This window comes from Rhyacophila brunnea, unplaced genomic scaffold (genome assembly GCF_057557595.1).
Source record: "Rhyacophila brunnea isolate RB1 unplaced genomic scaffold, BYU_Rbru_1.0 scaffold_12, whole genome shotgun sequence".
Classification (NCBI taxonomy): Eukaryota; Metazoa; Arthropoda; class Insecta; order Trichoptera; family Rhyacophilidae; genus Rhyacophila; species Rhyacophila brunnea.
In genome coordinates, this window is record NW_028232774.1 from 13,243,105 (window position 1) to 13,257,006 (window position 13,902).

At 35.1% G+C, this 13,902-nt stretch overlaps 2 protein-coding genes across 2 annotated transcripts in view; both read right to left on the reverse strand.

The window, feature by feature from the left end:
- LOC147077795 (ornithine decarboxylase 1-like) overlaps positions 1-13,902 on the reverse strand; it is a 44,638-nt gene that overhangs the window by 27,788 nt on the left and 2,948 nt on the right. The window lies entirely within an intron of this gene.
- Positions 6,434-7,003, reverse strand: LOC147077796 (uncharacterized). Its single transcript, XM_085940079.1, has one exon. The coding sequence runs from the start codon at positions 7,001-7,003 to the stop codon at positions 6,434-6,436; it is 570 nt and encodes a 189-aa protein (XP_085796205.1).

Here is a 13,902-nt window from a genome sequence, read left to right on the forward strand (position 1 = left end):
CTTACTTATATCAAATTCATTTTTTAATTAATTTTTTTTTCATGCGACGAATGAGCTTGTTTATTAGCACAATCAATTTTAAAAGAAGTCAACCAAATTCATCATCGTTCATTGACAAAAATTAATGGATTCTATCATGAGCTCCACATAGTGAATAGGGCCCACAGGCCAGGATCTTTCACCCATATATTAAAAATATTTAATAGCTCTGAAACAAAGCAGCGCCGCAGGCGACTTTTTTTACTATTAATAAAATTATATGAAAAATGCATTAGCAAACTAACCAAGAACTCAGGAAATAGATTTTTGTTTGCTTCAATATATCTGGCGTAGAAATCATTTAAAAGTGGAGACATGTATTATTGTTATATTATATTAAAGAAATCACGTCAAAAACAATTTAAAAAAATATATCACACCCTGCCTACACGCTTCAGTTGACACTTTAGCTACGAGTGACATTAAAATTTGAGGTTATTGTTTTCATGCAACCAGCGGTCGTTTTGTGCATTACCGAAACAGAGCGTTTGCAAAAGCGCCATTTTTAAATTTCTCCGCTCCAAATATTTTTTTAATAGGATTTAAATATATGTATTATATATTAAAATAAACATTCATGCACTGAATTTTCACTGTTACGTTAAGATATGAACTTTTATTTATTTGTAGATATTATGGTATAAAAAATAATTTATTCAAAAATTTTGGCGCCTCCCCTGGCAATAGATCGCGCCTCCCCTGGGAGGCGCGCCTCCCAGGTTGGAAACCGCTGACTTATACGGAAGTGATAGATGTACGGTGTTCCAAACAGGGGCTCGCCAACCGAGGGTACGAAACACCCGAGCGGCAGGATTCAGGGGGCGGCATTTTTTTTATATATAAGCTGAATCTTATTATGAAATAAATCAAGTCCCTACATACGTGCCGCTGCCAAAGGGCGACAAAAACGAGTCACCTAAACATGTTATATGTACCTATTCTTATCCAGCGCATCTATTATAAATTATAATATACACAAGACTGGTATCGGCCGCTATCGAGGATAGTTTATCATATTTATGTATTGAGGTATTATAATTTTTACAATAAGTGCTATGTTTCAACAGCACCTCTCTTGGCTGTGTTAACTTTTATAGCGAGATACAGTTTTTACGACTAACTTATTGTAATACCTCAATACATAAATATTATATACTACCCTCGATAGCAGTATTGTGTATAAAATATATGCGCTGGAGTATCGTAGCATAATAAATAAAACGTTTCTGCAAAACTAAAAATTCATAAAGTCGAATAAAAAGCGATTTGTCTCATGAGTTCATTTCACGGAGTAAAAGGGGATTTTTTATAAATTGTACTTCCGTTCTCCATTGACCATCATCGATTCAGTAAATGGTAAAATATATCATAATTTTGATTATAATATGAACATTTTGATGAAAGTAAAATAACTTTTTCAACTTTTTAATATTTGTGTTTGTGGGGGGGGGGGGCAATGCTACGCAGACGTCTGTCACCCTTGGCGCGGCCTGGTTCTACATAATGTATGTTGTATGAAGTAAACCTATAAATCGGAAGAAAATTAATCGTTTATCCTTATTTACGAAGAAAGTATTGCAAAATATATAATATGTAACATCGAATACACAAAACTGTAAGTACATATATTACGTAAGCTTATCGAATGGGTCAAGAAGGTGTTCGCTCGAAGATAGTAGAAAAAGATCGTAATGTCAGCGACAAATCCAGAACTCACGGATGCTCGAACATAATTATTCTCAATAACATTGATATCACTCGTGGAATGATTAGGGGTGCTAGCATCACGGGCCACGACCTAGTACTGGCCAGACTACTTACAATCTCCGACTTCCATACTTATCTCTTATAATTAATTACTAACAAAACACAAGCTCATTTCTTCCCTCCACATTCGTGAATATGTCAATTTCATATCTCCATAAATATATAAAGGTGAGCAGAAACCGTTCAACTTTGACGCGCATTGGTGAGCGGAACTATCTGTCGTTAACGGTGGCAAAGTCAGTTACAGATTGGTGGATTTATCACAAACGAATAATTATGTATTCAATACCAAGGGATAATACACAATCTTAAAAGGCCATCCATAGACTGAAACCCTATGCGGTTTAGAACCATGTGCCATACTAAACTTATGATTTATGTTCATGAAAATATACTTTCATCAAGTTTGTAAGTGTATGATATAAACATAAACGGATACCGTCAGATGTTTATAATATACTTTGTGAAAATGTATTTCCATAAACAGAAATCATAAATTTAGTATGGCATACGGTTCAATGTGGACATGTGGTGGCACGAGGACCAAATGTCGTTTGTTGTATCGCTATGAGACATGGCATCTTACTAAGCTTCAAGAGTGTCGGCTTTTGAGCTTTGAGAATCGATGTCTCCGCCGAATCTTATGGGTACATTGGTACGACCGCGTTACAAACACCCGAGTTCGTGAACAGACACAACAGCCTTCGGTGATTGAAGTTATCACGAAGAGACGCTTTCCGTGGCTGGGACACGTATTCCGGATGCCGCCAAAGAGCGCGACACTTCATACCCTTGTGGCATAGCCTCAAGGGTTCCGTGGCCGGCCCTCCCTAGAAGGCTACAAGAGCGACCTACGTGCTGCAGGTTTGACATGGCGGGAGGCGAAAGAGTTGGCGATGGACCGAGGGAAGTGGTGCCAACTTGTGCTTGCCCTATGCCCCATTGTTGGGACGTGACAAGGTGGAAGAAGAAGATACGGTTCGAAACCACATGCGGTTTCAGTCATGTATGGTATGTTAGTGTGAAGTTTTAAAACTTCGTTTATAATGTTTATATAAATCCGGAGTCTTCCTACTCCCACACTGATATTTTTTTCCGCGGCTCTGGGAAACATTCTTTTATCTTTACTTCAACCTATGTATAAGATGGGTAAATAATTGAATTCTTTAATTTTACCAATATCCTGCAAACTCAGAAAGTTGTTAGATCGCATATAAACTATATCGAATAATAACGAAGTGCTGAGGATTATATAAATACAAGCACACCGGTGACCAAGTTGAGAAATTGACGCATGCTTCCTACTTAAATAATATGCTATTGGAAATTCTACATGACCGTTTAAATCGCTCGGTAAATGAGTTTTTTTTTTACTTACGATTCTTGTTCAAAAAAATTATACATTATTACTATTTCAAGAAATACTATTGATACTTCTTTGTGTGTATTAATCTTCTTAGGGAAGAAAACTCAGACCAAAACATTAAAATAACGACAGACGTTGATAGAAAGGGAATGGGACAACTGGGTGACATGACAATTGGGCGTCGCACTGTCTAATGAAATAAATAGTCGTTCGTTACGATTTTACACAGAAAGAGGACGAGGAATTTTAATAAATTGCTATCGACTACATAGTAGTTTTAATTTATTTTGCTCTTAACATGTTTTTATTGCGGATTGAGAATTATCATACCCGAGGCATTATACAAAACTAAAAGAGCTCTCTTCTCGTTGGAATTGAAACATATGCACAATTAAAGTATTATTTACGTATTAAATAATAATATAATAATTAATATTATTAAATGTACCTATAATTTATGAACGTCTATTTATTTTCGAATTTCATTCGATTGCGTGGCGCCCAGTTGTCCTGGTGCCGAATCGTCCTAGGTCCGCTCGGAATACAATGACATTTTACACACACGGAACCCATGTGATGTACCTAATCCTAGTACTTTTCATATGAATAAATTACGTGATTGAATCCAGTTTCACCCGTAAATAGGGACACGGTGGTGTGAAATCTGGATAAAATATTATTGAATTAAATAAAAGCCAAATGTGTTGAAAAAATGTTTATTTGTTAGTAAAGCAATACTTTATTATCATAATTGATACAAAACCACGAAAGATAAGATATTGCCAGTAAATGACCTCCTAACAAAAGCAGTCGAGCAAAAACATAGGTAGATCTCATTAATTTGTCGTAAACTCATTATTGTACAGTTGATTCTAATTGAATGGGCTCATCACTGGCAGAGATAGATAACAATTATCACGACACTCAGTGAGGACACTCATTTCGTAGAATCAGATGATGGTTTCCCCAAAATGAAAACACAAACACATAATAATATAGTATAAACAAACACATCAACTGAGGAGAATGTCATACAGAACAAACACAGCAAGTACCTACCTAAAGCTACAATGTCGCATTTGTAGAAGATTTAAAAGATACCTATAGCATCCTCGAACGGTGAATTGTATTGCGATCTGTTGATGGAATCTGTAAGCACGGACGCACATACAAACTGGTCTCGACTGCAACACGTCGAATTTGTCGATGTAACTTAATATATCGACGCACATAACGCCGGAGCGACGTTTTTGGTAACAAAAAATCTGCTTGTCGCATGTAACTAATTTCATTGATGCTTTTTGCGGTCAGTCGTTCATTTCCGCTGCCCACGTGATGCCACTGTCCCGCCTGTGTGCGCGGACAAAAGTTGTAATATTGGCGAATGTCTTTATGTATGACTGACTGTGTCGGCGTCGAGACGATTTTGTATCTGCGATCGGGCTAATGCTACGCGCAGTCACGACCATGGGCGGTCACACAAGAAAGCGTTTGATGCAGCGTCAGCAGCGCTTGACCACCCATTGGTGGTTGTCTGCGTGTGACTCACAACACATCTTCGGTGGTTGGATGGAATAAAGATGTACATTATCATCAATCTCAGATGTAAGAAAATAATAAGCACATTTAAAGAAGTCAGTGCGTATTGGAATTTCTCTTGAGTTGATGCATGTACAATGCGATTCAGTCATTTCTAAAGTAATAACACAGCAAGCGGGTGCTCGTGTGAGTCTAGTAAGAAAATATTCGATTTGTAATACAGTGGTAAAATTTCTTACCTAGGAAGGGAAAAAGCTGAAGGAGATCCATGAATCCATGTTAGTAGATTATGGATAGTCGATTCCTTCAAACTATACAGTAAAATTTTGGACCAAGCAGTATACCACGGGTGTAGTGTAGAGTTCATGCGTTCACACTAATTTTATTTATTTCAAGCATACAAACATCTAATTGCTATACAGAATGGGTATTTTCTCAGATGAAAACGGTCAGATGTTCTATTGAGTTGATAAATCAGAATCACTTTAACATGATATACCTACTCATGTGATGAATTTTGCCAATACATGCATTAAGTAGAATAAACTCTTAAGGAAGTAAAATCTTCATAGAGAGTGTCAGGAAAAAATATTGTCAAGTAGGTATTATTTTGATAGTTATGTTGTGTCATCTATGATTGATACTATAGAAATAGACATTAGAAATATTGAATTATGCGATTTTAGGTTGTCCCGCTTTTTGCTCCTAAATCCACATTTGGTAAAATAATTATATGGCAACGCTGATGAGGACCCATATTATTTTTCGTTTGGTGACTGGAAATAAGACAAAGAGTTTTATAAACACAAGACCCCTAAAAAGTTTAAGGTAGAAAAATGTACAACTAAGATTATGGCAACTGTAGGATAAAAAAATGACCTTTGCTTATGGAAATCATCCCACGCAAGACTACAATAGGTTTAACATCGTCGGGTAATGGTCAAAGTGCATCTTTTTCGATATGTAACTACGATAATGAACTCATCCCCGACGTTCAACCAGAGCGAGGAAATTTAATACGCCATCATATTTAGAATAACGGAAAAGTTCACTTAGACTAAAAATGGCACACCATGGTGATATTTATGTATGTTTAGCAGATTAAAGCATATACAATCGTCAGCTTTATTAGATTGCAATATTACCATATTATATATATTTATTAATTACTTTATAAAATGAATACAAAACAAAATGTATTGAGATAATTCCGAGAACTGGTGTTTATTTAATAAATTCTGAGATATCTCACACTCCTGCTAATCATGTGTTTGCGTGATAGGTATAAATTTACTTCATGGTAAAATTAAAATTGCGCGCAAAACATTGTTGATTATCGATTATATTATCACAAATGACTAATATAAGAATAGATACTTATATTATCATGAACTATTTTTTCAATCAGTGTTAAAACAATTAATAATAAATCATTTTGTCATGTGTTTTTATTTACGTCTTACTTGTACCTGAACTCAGACGCTGTCAAAAGTCAATATTACCACACTAAAAACGAGGAATTAAAAACAAATCATTTAATAATAAAATTTAAAATGCACGAAATCACTAGGCGTAGTCCATAAACAATGATAACTATATTAACAATTTAGTCCCGATAATATCATTCGAACCATCACAATTTACAATTTTATTCCCACGTATGTCCAAACTAATGATATTGTCGATTTTCTTAAACGTAAAAAAAAATCACGAATGGTCTAACTATTTCTGACATGCATTCTGGACCGCTTCCAGTAACATCTGCATCCTGTCTCTCATGAGGGGTTGGCCGCTTCTACTTTTCTTGCCGAGCTTTTTGAACTTGTCCGCCTTTTTGCGCTTGTACACCGCAAGAGCCTCCTCCCTTTGTTTTGCAGCCTCAGCTTTATCGGCAAGCTTCTGTTCCTTTAGCCGTTTAAGCTCCAATCCGGCTAATTTATAAGGCCGCATCGTCTCTTTCGCCATCAAGTCAGGGTGCATCACGTAATTTCTCCTACGCTGCTTCTGTTCTTTAATATTAGAACTTTGCTGCTCGTTTACTTCTTCGTCTTTAGTTTCTCCTTCAGGTACGGCCGAGTCGAAATCAAAAGGCTTGTACTTGCCAGCTGTCTGATCTCGCTTGGTGCTCTGGTAGTATTCCTTCAGCACGGTCTTGCGCCTGTTCTGTTCCCATTTGTCCAGTTTGTATTTATCGCTGTACTTCTTCATGCGATATGTTTTCTTGTCGAAAGGCTTGCGGATTCTGCCCTCGGCCACGCCCTCGTCGGGTCTACTTTTCTGACGCTTGTCCATATCGGGTCAGCAATTCGACGACGGATTCAAAGGGACACCTAAAACAGAAATTGCGTTCGATACTGCGGAGAAACTCGTTCGTATTCCGTCAAGTTTAGAGTGGTCGGCGGTTCGCATCCGGATATTCTTAACTAAGAGTTCAGAAGTCCAAACCACCCAAAACGACCTTTTAAGCTTGTTTTGCACATTTTATCTTGATAAGCTTTTTTTATAGATTTTTTGCATTACCGTATTCACAAAAACTTTTATGTGTGATTATTGCAAATCTGTTGTGTACGAGAAAAACTAGTTTTAAAAATACCACTATATATCGCTATGTTCAGGGTAAAAAAGTACGCAAAGTAGGTAGGTGCATTTCAATCTGTTAAAATCGGCGTGAAATACTGCATTACAAAGTAAAACAGAACTGGTTTCGCGTTGGGCTATTCTTTTACGAAATGCACAATTGCATCTGACAGGAAAGTAGGTAGGTACTGTACGCATAATAAGGGAATCTGACGAAAATTAGCGCTGATGCCAGATAAATGTAATTTTAAAGCCAGACTCGTTGAGAAGTTGTTGTGTTCAACACTGAATATGTGTCCAAGACTTGGTGGAAAAGTACTTCCTGTTCTTATTAAATTTGCAATGACACACTTGCGTGAATCTGGATTTAGTCTTCTTTTGTAATTCGAGGAATCGACGGAGTCCACGGGCAGACCTACGGATCGCAACCAATCGAAGAGAGTTCTGTGTTTTGTCTAAATCATAAGAAGCAAGAACAAAGAAGAACCTGATCGAATTTTATATTCACAAATTTTTAGATTTATATTTGCAATTCACGAAGGGTTAGAATAGAACCTTATTTTTTTTTAAATTCAAATGTTATAAGTATGTACATATTGCTTTTTTAGGGAGTTCGAACGTTAATAAAACTTCAGGAGGTGTGTGGCTTTGAAAAGGTTGGGTACCTTTGACTTGGCTGCTTATTTTTAAAAAAAGTATTCTCCTCATCTACCCGAACAGTATAGGAATATCGATGCCAAACAAAAATGGATCGGAAGAACATACCTACCGACCATTTTAAAATCATTTCAAAACAAAATTATTGACAAATATTTTTTTAAATAAAATAAGAATAACTACCCATGTTTAATAATATATCATATAAGAAAAATAACCTATATCATTTGAATGACAACATTCTGGAAGATAACACATCATGTGACAGTACTGCATAACGAATAACATGCCGAAATGAATGTCAGAAAAACCAATAACGTGAAATGGGTCAAATCTTCGCCGTGTCACGATTTCGTTCAAAGTTCAGTGTTTCGAGACAAAACATTAACTTGTTTACATCTTCGTTAAATGCTATCTCAGTAAAATGGATACTTTTCATAAATAAGCAATATCAACAACCATACTATTTAATCACAATCGCATGCGCCCCCTTTTATATATTTCTTCATTGGCTTCTTTTTAACCTCAAAAGGTCAAACATGGATGACGCCAAAGGAAATATACAACTTTATGCTTTCATGAAGAGATATTACCTACTTATGCAATAATAATTTCATAACTCACTTGCATGTTATGCTAGCAAAATAATCCAATAACCCGATTAAGGGTGTCTCTACTACATCAGAACTTCCCAACCGGTGTGACATGAACGATTGGAAAGTGTTTCTATTAGGTATTGTAAATTCTGATAAAAAAGTAACATTTTTTGTACACTTTTCACAATTTTGTCGAATAAAAGTCGCTTGCAGAGCAATATTATGTAATATTTACTGACGCTCAAAAAAAGTAACATATTTTTTTTTATATTTACTGCATGTTTGCTTGTGTAAGTAATAACGTGATTTATTCTTTCGAAAATGTGAATCATTTGGTTTTTAAAGTTTACAATAATTATTAGATACCTACTTACGAGATGTTTTAAAACGTTACGTTAATATATTGCTTCAAATTACTAAAGTTCTGCGAAGTTTAAATTAGTTGTGTTTTTATATCTCTCATTTTTGGACTTGATTTATTAGAGTAGAATTATTGGTCATTCCACATTGTTTCTTGGACATTTTTTTATATACCTATATTATTCACAACGGAATGTTCGAATTTACTCTGACGTATTTGTTTGATTACTACTATAATGTAGAAGTAAATTTAAGTTTTGATTCCATTTCATCGTTTCATCGTCGGTATACTATAAAAATGTATGGTAAACTTCAAATGTATACATTTGAACCACACAATTTATGCTCTCTACCTATTTGCGTTGATCAAAATAACGACCAAGGAATTTTTAGTAAAAAAAATCAGCGCCCTAGAGAGTCTACGTTTCTGAGCGTTAAAGTACCGGATATGATTTTTTTCTATGGCTACCAATACAACCACACGAAAACATTGTGGAATCGTTATCAAGTAATTTAATACAACATTCATGTGGTCCCTATGGTCCAAATTCTTTGGTCTGGTTTTTTACGGTATTAATGACGACAAAATAAGTTAATTTTAGACTGTATTTGTATTGAACGATATAATCGAACACAGATCGCGCATAATTTTATTATATCTTCAAACAGTACAATGAATAATAATATAAGATCCACTATCTTTTTTTTTAAATATTGATTAATACGAAATGAGCTTAGATAACAATGGCATACGCAATTACCTAAACATTTCGACATATACACCTATTTTTAATCCTTTCTAGAAGGTCATCTTGATTAAATTTCATAATAACACATGTTTATAATAAAATTATTCAGAGATGTTGAGATTGATAGCGGATTATTGAGATAAAGATAATCGGAAAAATCTTAGAACAAGTGGCAGGAAATGATTATACAGAAGCAAAATCTGGTTGAATATATCCACAATAATAATTGAGAGATCTATAACTCAGACTGTAATACAGCGCATCTACCCTATACACAAGACTGCTATCAGCCGCTACGGCATTTATCGAGGGTAGTACAATTACTATAAGTTAATTGTAACAGCAACTCTCTTGGGTGTGTTAAATTTTAGAGCGAGATAGACAATTTTGACTGTTCAGACGGCTAACTTATTGTAATTGTTACAATAAGTGCTAATACTTATATACAAAACTACCTTCGATATCTGCCGTAGCGGCCGATATCAGTCTTGTGTATAGAATAGATACGCAGAATGTATAAACGAGTTCGTAGCCCGAATCAACGATATAATTTCATCAACGTCAATTTTTCACCATTGTATAAGTATAATATAATCGATTTCAGCCAGTGTGACCAATCAGCGGAGATTTTCGGTTAGCATTATCAAAGTTCAAAATCATTGAATCATTGCCAGTGACCCAGTGAGCCGGCACAAGTGATTGCCGAACGATAAGAAAAATATATTGGGGTGAAGGCCGCTCGGCCGAATAAATACGGCGGAAGCGCGGCGACATGCGAAACGTCGAACTTTTTTCCTCCTCGCCAATGTTTTGCGATAACTGTAGCGGCGTAGGCCGTAGCCACTCCCCTTCTACGCCGTAAATTCGACTCTACGAAACGCCAATGTCGCCGGCCGGCAAAATTGAGTGGTATCTTGTATCTATGTATAGAATCTTCCGCGTGGCTATTTATATATTATGTTATAAACAATTATTCCATTTTATCGCAATTACAATCGACTATATTAATAATTTTATCGTTTTCGTAATAAAAATATTTTTAAACACTTTATCTATCCGAAACTCAAAAACACGATCAATCAAATTGAGCACAATTATCATTCTACAAATTTATTCAATCTAAAAATCTGTGCAAATGAGTCTTACTTACTACGACTTGTTAAATATGTAAACATAATAATAAACGAAGATGTGAAACAACTAAAGTCACTTGTACCCTTAGACTGCCTTAGGGGAATGGGACGACTGGACTCCAGACAATTGGACGCCGCACTGTCGTAGACACGTATACAGAACGTAGACGAGGTATTTTAATCAGTTTCTATCTACTACTTAGTAGTTTTAATTCATTTTACTCTTAGCATAATGTATTCTTTATTGCGGATTGAGAATTACCATGCCTAAGGCTTTATATAAAATAAAAAAACTCTTTTTTCGTTGGAACTTAAACATACATATGCACGATTAAATCATTATTTACGTCTGCATATTTACATTCTCGCCAACTATTAAATCATAACATAATCATTTAAATATAAATAATAATAATAATATTAAACATTTCTTTTTAATGTACCTATAAGTACCTAACGTCTATTTATTTTCGAATTCCGTGGCGTCCAGTTGTCCGGTGCCAAATCGTCCTAGACCCCTGCATTAGAGTAATAATATAAAGAGATTGGGCATTGTTCCGCAAACTGGAGTAAAGTTGTTTGCGTATAACGCACCGTAGATTATTATTAACTTAACTATGAACCGTTATACTGTTATACCATCGTGTTGCTTCTCAGTACGGCTACCAAATTTAAACATAGTTAAACATATTTTCTACTAAACTAACTAAAAATAATTACCACTATCTTTATATTTAACACAAATACAACAAATTTTAGCATCACGTGCTCAGAGTTTTCAAATGAATGCAGTCATCCAAATCAATATTTACCGGCGACGTGTACAAAATATATTTAATTCAGCCGTAGAAATTATATCTTACTCTAACGCATATCGCGGAGATATAAGTATGTCGAATGCTTTTTCACTCGCACTTATGGTTTCAGGCCTTGCTTGTAACCGTTTAATCCTCGGCCATCAATAATCGATGTGATATAACAACGTTACATACAAATCAAAGGGAGTAAATCAGCAGAATAGTAAAAAAAACATGAATGTGCAATGGTATGCCCACTTATTGCAATGGAGGTAGAATTATTTTTTAAACCACTTACAATATAAGAAGCCGTTTTATTCTTCAACCCTGATGCGTCGTCTAGTAGGTCGATGCATTTTTTTACATTTCGTACGGCGTGGTACGGGGCAGTTGCCAACTAAAATTTTCAAAACTCAGTAGATTTTTTGATTTTTTCTTCAAAATATCAGTAGATTGACAAAAATGTATTAAATTCAACGATTTTGTTTGGTGAAAGCGTGCATATTGACATAATCTCATACGTGTCTTTTAAAAAATCATGTAAAATGTGAATTTTATTCATCACAAATATCATAATTTCTTCTTTTCCTGACCAAAATTTCAGTAGACATGGCAACACTGGTACGGGGGTTCATGCTGGTAAAGCGTAAAGACAAAAACGGAACGATTAGATAAGGGAACAATTAAGTAAGAGTTTGCTAAAAAAACTTCAATCTAAATGAGCACACAGCTCGAAGGGATAATTTTTTTACATTTCGTACCGCGTGGTATGGAGGTGCATGCTGGTAAAGCGTAAAGACAAAAACGGAACGATTAGATAAGGGAACAATTAAGTAAGAGTTTGCTAAAAAAAAAACTCAATCTAAATGAGCACACAGCTCGAAGGGATAATTTTTTTACATTTCGTACCGCGTGGTATGGAGGTGCATGCTGGTAAAGCGTAAAGACAAAAACGGAACGATTAGATAAGGGAACAATTAAGTAAGAGTTTGCTAAAAAAAACTCAATCTAAATGAGCTGAACACAGCTCGAAGGGATAACCGTTGGACAAAAATTTAGGCATCCAATGGTAACCAAGAGATAATGAGAAGAGAGAGGAAACGTCCGAAATGGTCGACGAGAGAGTTAAGTTCTGCAAAAATACGTGGCAACGCACATGTCCGAGCGGAATGGAATCAACATGAAGAGGCCTTCACTTAGAGGATAATAATTATGATGATGACATGAAATAAAAGGATATTATTGACATGCATAATAATATACCGTACATTACACACATATACAAAAAGAGACCTCCCTAGAGCGTAAACGTTGTATTTTGTCTGCAGTTTCATACAAGCTCGACAAGAATGAACAAAGTCAATATAGTTCAAACCGATTAAAGCAGTAGTTTCCAACCTAAGGACCGCGCCGCCAGGAGGGTACAGCAAAGGGATAAAGTATTTACTGCATGTATAATAGGAATTCTTTAAAATATTTGGTATAAAAACTATCGCCTATTTATAATCAGGGGGCGGTGTTTTTAACCATCGCATTTTTAAGTCATTCTTTAAACATCAAAGTTTTTCAAGAGGAACGTGACTATGGTCTGGTTATGGAATCACAGCAATTACCCCATATGTTAACTTACGCGACAATGAAATATTCAATTATATGAATGGTCTGAGTGTTTATCTTGAAGTAAAACGGATAAACATAAATTATTGAAGGCTTGTCCTTCAAAGAAAACTTGCTTCTTTGACGACGAAGGATTGAAAGAGGCTTGTCTCAAGTTTGCAAGTAATATTTTTTTTAAATGTTCAATTTTCACTGTGTTAAAAGCATATTTACTTGAATTCTAATGAATTTAAGTTTTGTTCTATTCAATTTTAGTTCTGTTTGACTCGAATGGAATGGTACAAAAGTTAAATCCATTAGAATTTAAATTCAAATTCTTCGGTCGATAGTATTAATCGACTCTATTCTGGGAGAAGACACTAACTGGAGAATACTAGTTTTGAGTAATTTGACTTTGAAGTTGTTAAAATGTTTGAAATGGTCTATCATGTGAGTTTATTAGTTGAGGATGAGTTAAAAGGATGACTTTAAAATAAAGACTTGTTTATTTATTAAGGTTTCCAGACGGTAAAGTTTGAAATAAGGAACATTTTGGTATAACTAACTCAATATGTCATTTTTTCGAATTAGTGTCTTCTGCCAGAACAGTGACGTAATATTGTATTTACTTGAGTTAAATTTGTGCACCCACACTCCACAGTAATGTACGTTGTTCAATCTTGAGTCAATAAAAAAAAATACCTTAAGACAGGATATTACTTTTGA

Coding starts and splice junctions, on each gene's coding strand:
- LOC147077796 (XM_085940079.1), bottom strand. CDS start 7,003: ATGGACAAGCGTCAGAAAAGTAGACCCGACGAGGGCGTGGCCGAGGGC.